The following is a 7,326-nucleotide window of genomic DNA, read 5'->3' on the forward strand; positions in this document are numbered from 1 at the left end:
TTATACTTTTAAAAATAACCTCCCCATCCATATTCTTTATGAAAACACAAAGGGAGGATATTTAAATTCATCTTTGATTAGACATTTTTTTCTAGGATGACAAGTCATTAACTAGAGGCAAAAAATGTTCAGTCTGACATTTCTTGCAGTCATGGATTGATTTTGTACTGTGCTAAGCAAATCAGGTCTGCATTTGGCAGTTAGGCAATCATTAAGAGAGCTGTGGGTCATGACAAAGAGCTTTCTTATTACCACTTTTTCAAGCTCCAGAAATATGCCACTGCATTTACAGAATCCACAGCCTAAATTAGCACCCCCAGATTTCAGGGGAAATCAGCCTGGTCACCCCAGATCATTGTGGGGGAAACCCAACCTTGTCTAAACAGTGAAAGAATTCAGACCCACCTGAAATGGAGACCCAAGGCTGTGGCTTGGCTGGAAACCTGTAGGAGAGTTACCATCTGCGTGGCCTAGAGGAGGCAGTACTACACATTGCCATCCTTTTTTCTACCAACAAAACCTCGTTTGAGCATATTCTCCTGAGTTCTGATCGTCAGCTGAGGGCAGGAAACACAACTGCCTCCCAGCAATATGTACTTGCTCTTTCTACACCTTTCAACTCCCACCTTACCCTCTTACTATGGTGGGGTCTGCTTCAGCCATCATGCCCAGGACCTACAACTAGCTTTGCAAGAGACCCCCTGAATAAAGTCGCTTCAAAATACAGAATGAACACTGTAATCAAAATGAACATTCATCTAAATGTCTACAAAATAACATCATGCATTCAGTTCATTGTAACAAGTCACTTCCCTTATGGTGCAATAAATTATACTTAGTGTGGAATGGGGGTGCATTTTAATATGTTTGACATAGCATGAGATGAGGTTCACGAAAGAGTTCCTGGTCCTATGAAGATCTAAGCTGGCCCTGCTCACAGCCCATTTACTCTTTCAGAGTATTTTTTCTCTTCCCTAAGCCTTCCTCTTCCTCCAGGACTTGTCATCCCAACCTGTACTTATTTTTGCCATTTTTCCTCTTCGACTGAGTTCTTTATTTTTCTGTAACCAGCTTAAACTTAATAGCTTGTAGTCTTGAAAACTGAATAGAATTCATACATGATTTTTGTTTCCAAATGAGACTCCAACCACACTTAAGACCATATTAGTGTGTCCTTCACTCTCCAAATTCCAAGTTCTTATGGCAGCAGGACTAAATAACGACAGGAGCGTCCTCAGAATCATCCAGGCTGACTTCACGAATAGAGAAGTATGGTGACCTGGACTTCATTCATCATCCACCATCAGGGAGCCTGTTTCCTATTTGCACTTATGGCCGAGATAGCATCTTTCTGAAGGCACATGAACAAAGGTTACATGTTACTCAGTCAGAGGTCAGGTTACTGGCTCTAGCAGAAGTGGGTGCAGGTGTGATTCCTCCTCACAATAAAGACACTGTGGCAAATGCAAGGACAACAAGTGGAAGGCCCAGGAATGTTTTTCAATTCTATTTAGTTCTTCTGAGAACTGAGAGAAATGTCCTGGGAAAGCAAATACAGTTGTTTTTGAAATCTATGTCTAGAACTTGCCACAGTCTCTACAATGTATAGGATAAGGAGACCAAAATATAAGATTTAGTAATTTGTAAGGTCATAGGTGATACCTAGACTTCATACACAAGCAGAAGTGGGCTTGGAAATGTTGAATGTGAAAGCTCCAGGGGAAAGTATCTTTCTAACCCTCTCCAAAACTTAAACAGAAGGAAATTCCAAATATGAAGAAGAGGTAGAGATAAGAACTAATAAGAGGCGGCATTTATTGAGCACTGAATATGTGTCAGGGACTGTGCTAAAGTATACTTCATGAATGAGGTAAGCACTTTGGTAATCCCTCCAGTGGACGAGGACACCAAGACTCAGAATTGCTTAACTGAGGTCATGTGGTAGAGCTGGGTTTGAAACCAGGCTGTCTGACATCAAAGCCTGTGTGGTCAACCTTGGAAAGTGGGAGAGAAGAAACTGCAACTTACACAGACATCTTGTGCCTGCCTGGAACAATTCAACCAAAGGAGGGAAATTGGAGGATCAAGCTTGGTATTTCTTTAAACACTTACAGAGCCTGGCTTCTTCTGGTCCCAGTGATGGCACCTAGAAACACATCTACACCCTAAAGAGCACAACTGAATTGTCCAGACACTGGCACAAATCCTCTGCACTTCCCCAAAGGCAAAGCCATCTTGCCCAACCTGCCTTGGGACCTGTACTCCGTCATGCGCCCAGTGTCCTACATGCCAGTCCCTGGTGACTCTCTGCTTCACACACTGCTATTCTCTAGGAAGCACATGCTACCTAATTCTTTCACTCTCTAGAGCAGGTTTTCACTGTCCTAGGGATCTTTCCTTGCTTCTCCCAAGCAGCTAGTTGTTTCTCCTGAATTTTTATCTCACGTTAGCGAGATTATCTGTGCCCTTGTGTGATGCCTCTCACCAGCAACACCTCTCTTAAAGGCAGATACTATGTCATTGTCTTTGCATGCTTCTACAAGTGCACTTTTCCCATTTTTTACTTTTTATTTCCTTTTGGGGCCACCTTATGGTTCATTCTATTCGTTCAGTAAATACTGAATGCCTGCTGTTGGCTAGGCACTGTTTTCAACTCTGGTAAAATAGCAGTGAACAAAACAGTCAAAGTCTTGTTTTCTATCCATAAATTAGTGTGTTTCCAAACAGGGTCAGATTTTTATGATACACATATGGCACTGGTTCTGCATATTAAAAAATTAAATGAACAGGAGGCGCGTGGGTGGCTCAGTCGGTTGGGCGGCTGACTTCAGCTCAGGTCATGATCTCACAGTCCGTGAGTTTGAGCCCCACATCGGGCTCTGTGCTGACAGCTCGGAGCCTGGAGCCTGCTTTGGATTCTGTGTCTCCCTCTCGCCTCTCTGCCCCTCCCTCTCTTGAGTGCACGTGTGCGTTCTCTCTCTCTCTCTCAAAAATAAATAAACGTTAAAAAATTTTTAAAAAAGTAAATAAAAATAAAAAATTAAATGAAAAGGTATAAATTTTAAAATGCTAAAATAATATATGAAATTATATAAGAATATATTGAATCTATGGAATTAATCAAAATTACTCAAATGGCTTCCAAGCATGAGCCTGACTCTCTTCTTCTCATTTATAATGTACAATGAAATTATTCAGATATATTAAAACCATGTAATAATATGTACATACTTTCATTTGAACTTTTTTGTTGTTTCTTTTAGGGAACCAATCCACTGTATAGAGGTTCAACCAGTACCTTCAAAAACGTAACCTATAAACACAGGGAGAAACAAAAGATGGATCTTTCCGCAGATGGATAGAACTACTTCATGCACAAAAAAAGTCTGCTTCACTGATATGAAATGTTAATGCACTATTTAATTTTTCTTTTTTGTTGCTTTAAAATGAGGTTGGTTTAAGATAATAATAGGTCATTTGGAGATCAGTCATTGTCTGTATGAAGGTTAGAGACTGTGTTGGCAGGTTCAAAATAATCAAGAAGAGAAATATCCTTAGCAAAGGGGTGACTTTGGGGATCATTGAGGAATACTAACTCTGTTGCATTAATGCCTCAAAAAATCATCAAAATGACACATGGGGGCCTGATTTGCATTTGAAAAATGTTTGAAATTAGAATCTCATTTGTTGCAGGAATAGAGCTACCTGAAGTCTTTGTCTCAGCAAAGTCACACAGTCCATATGCTCACATTAAATAATCACACTTGCGAATTCATTCCAAACTTTGAGTAAATCTGCCCTTTCCTAAAGGAGGATTCTTTTAAAAATCTATGAAAAATGAGATGCTGACTTTTCCTTCAACTGAGAGGATGCAATTCTTCTAAAGATGCCCCAAATGTAATTAGTGTTAATAATTTCTGTGGATTTGCATGTATCTAAAAGTCAGGTACACAAACAAGTATTTTATTTGTTTTACAAATGAAGAAGAAATCTATAAATTAGAAAGTTACCAGTAAAAACAAAAATAGCTAGTCCATTATTTGGATTATTTTTTTTTCAACGTTTTTTTTTTTATTTATTTTTGAGACAGAGAGAGACAGAGCATGAACGGGGGAGGGGCAGAGAGAGAGGGAGACACAGAATCGGAAACAGGCTCCAGGCTCCGAGCCATCAGCCCAGAGCCTGACGCGGGGCTCGAACTCACGGACCGCGAGATCGTGACCTGGCTGAAGTCGGACGCTTAACCCACTGCGCCACCCAGGCGCCCCTGGATTATTTTTAATTACTGGAAAATTTTCTACACTCAGGTTCCCTCCTGACCCCAAGTTTTTAAACTCTTACTTCTCCCATATTTTTCAATCATTTTTACTTAATTTCATAGTCACCTAACCCCTGGAAATGCCATATGAAAGTTTTAATTTCTTGTTAAAAAACTACTGTAAACGATTAGGTAGTTTATTCAAAAAGAGCTCCAATAATGCAACAGGGACATGGGTTAAAAATAGAACAAAATTTTAAATGGCTTTAAAGCAAACGCGTCAAGAGTACACAGTCTCTCATGAGTAATAGGCTTTCTATCTATATTTGTTCCCATTTACATAACCTAACTTGCACATTTCAGTTGCATATGGTAAATATGCATCTTATATTTACTTTAAAAAGTAAGATTTATGGAGCATCTGGGTGGCTCAGTCGGTTAAGCGTCTGACTTTGGCTCAGGTCATGATCTCGCAGTCTATGGGTTCAAGCCCTGCGTCAGGCTCTGTGCTGACAGCTCAGAGCCTGGAGCCTGCTTCCGATTCTGTGTCTCCCCCTTGCTGCCTCTCCCCAGGTTGTGCTCTCTCTCTCTCTCTCTCTCAAAAATAAATAAACATGAAAAAAACAATAAAATAAAAAATAAAAAGTAAGATTTTACTTGCAAAATAGATGTGGATAATTTGAGTTCCATAGGTTGATTGAAGAGATGGACGTTGTAGAATAGTATTTCCTATTAGTACTGCTTCACGAAGCATTGTCCTCTTTTTTGATGTTCATAAGGAAACTAAGCCTCAGAGAGTGAGTAGAAGAACTGGTCCAGAATCTAGATCTTCCACTCCAAGATATTTTTTCTCTCCACAGTATGAGACAGACCCTTTTGTCCATGAAATGATGGAAAGATTTTGTTAGTTAAGTGATCACTATCATTTGTTTGAAAATGTACTGAGACTAAAATAACATTTAAATGACTGGAGTACTGGAGTAGAGGTGAGGTCTTGTACTTTTGTGCAGTGTTTATTACCTTTGAGTAAATTGTAATGTGAAAACTTTTACTAGGTGAATAGTTCATTCTGTAATAGAAACTTCAAATGTATCCACGGAATTGGCACAGGTAATGTATGATAAGGTTCTTCAATTCACATTTGATCACTTGGATTTCTGGTTTCTAAGTAACTCAGGTTAATCAGACACTTGGGGAATACACAGCTATACTCAAAGAATTACTAAACAATCACCTTGGACACCTGAAGGACAGATGCACCCGCTCTGTTCCTGACTGAAGCCCAGGGTCTGGGGAAAACCTACAGCAACAAGGAAGTTGCAATAGTGATGACCCAACAGTAGTATTCACCTCTACCCGTGATATTTTTGTATAATTATAGGAATGGGACTGTAGAAAATATGAGTTTTCTTTGTGTGTATATTGGGGAAGGTAGAGAATAATCTGCTATTTCTCTAAATACTGTTTTGACCCAAGGCTGGACCTTAAAAGGTCAAAACATTAACAGTAGTACTTCTGTTCACTGAAGAGTTATATTACATGAAGATAAATGGTTTTTTGTAAGTTGTTGTATTGTATTTTGTGTTGACATAAATAAACATGGTAATTTAAACAACTAACCTTAGATGGATGATAATTCCTTTTATTTACTTGACACAAAACACTCTTCTTGGATTTCTGGATCCCTGCGTGACCTGCTCTGACCACCTTGCTGATCTCATTCTGGGGCCAAGGAGAAGAGCTGAGAGAGGCAGTCACCAATGGCAAGAGACAACAGGGAATGGGCTGCAGTTTGCTACATGGTTATGATATCCACATCATAAGGTTTTTTAAAAAAAGAGTCTTGGATATTACCCTACATTTTGTAAAATCAGGATTAGTGTTATGGGCTGAGTTGTGGTCCCTCTCCTAAAACTTGTGTACTGAAGTCCTAACCCCCCAGTACTTCAGAATATGACTGTATTAGGAGATAAGGTCTTTAAAAAAGTAATTAAGGTAAAGTGAGGTCATTAGGTTGGGTCCTAGTCCAATATGATTGGTGTCCTTATAAGAAGAGGAGATTAGGACACAGATGCACACAAAGGCACAACCATGTGATGACACAAGGAGAAGTCCATCCACAAACCAAAGAGAAAGGCCTTGAAAGCAACCAACCTTGCCAACACTTTGCTCCAGGCCTTCTGGCCTCCAGAATTGTGAGAAAATGCATTTCTGTTGTTTGAGCCCTCCACTCGTGGTACTTTGTTATGGCAACCCTAGAAAACCAGTACAGTCAGATGGTGCCGCTTTTCTGGGCATCCATTTGCTGGATTCCATGGGGCCATGCTCATTTTCCAAAGTTAAGCAGAGAGAAACCAATGCTTACAAACAGACCCAGCTTAGAAAAAGTCCTATTCTTGGGCTCTTTCCTCATAGAAGGGCAGAGAAATTCAAGTCAAAAGTATTTATACTCTGAAACACTTTATTACAGACAAAAGCTGGATATCTGAAAATCCGGAACCTGTTCACATTTTAGACAGCACTGAGGAAGTCCTTTTTCTCCTCAGTTTTTCCAGCTGTAACATGGTGGCAATGCCTGTCTTCTTCCAACACCTATAGGATAGTGGGTGCTCAATAAATTCATTCAGTCAGTATTATTTTTTTAATGTATATTTGTTTATTTTGACATAGAGAGTGGGGGAAGGGCAAAAAGAGGAGAGAGAGAGAGAGAGAGAGAGAGAGAGAGAGAGAGAGAGAATCCCAAGCAGGTTCTGCACTCTCAGTGCAGAGCCCGATGCAGGGCTTAAACTCATGAACCATGAGATCATGACCTGAACTGAAATCAAGAGTTGGAAGCTTAACCAACTAAGCCACCCAGATGCCCCCATTTAGTCATTATTATTGAGTGCTTAATATATGCTAGATTTTTTTTCTTTTTAAATTTTTTTTGACATTTTTCTTATGATTACAGATACAGAAATGAACAAAATAAGCAGTTCCTGTGCTCTCTAGTAAGGGAGAAGATAGTAAACAAATGAATGTACAATATCAGCGTATGCACATCCCAGATGCGCATGTCCCCACCTGTC

The 7,326-nt window shown here is 39.7% G+C and overlaps 1 protein-coding gene across 3 annotated transcripts in view; it reads left to right on the forward strand.

Moving 5' to 3' along the window:
* ITGB6 (integrin subunit beta 6) overlaps positions 1 to 5,873 on the forward strand; it is a 132,653-nt gene extending 126,780 nt beyond the window's left edge. For all 3 annotated transcript variants that reach the window (XM_060626839.2, XM_060626838.2, XM_060626844.2), the window contains one exon: positions 3,264 to 5,873. In XM_060626839.2, the coding sequence (XP_060482822.1) occupies positions 3,264 to 3,362 (99 nt within the window). In that variant the 3' untranslated portion in view covers positions 3,363 to 5,873. The remainder of the gene's footprint in view (positions 1 to 3,263) is intronic.
* Positions 5,874 to 7,326: the final 1,453 nt, after the last annotated feature.

Source organism: Panthera onca, chromosome C1, assembly GCF_046562875.1.
Source record: "Panthera onca isolate mPanOnc1 chromosome C1, mPanOnc1 haplotype 2, whole genome shotgun sequence".
Taxonomy (NCBI): Eukaryota; Metazoa; Chordata; class Mammalia; order Carnivora; family Felidae; genus Panthera; species Panthera onca.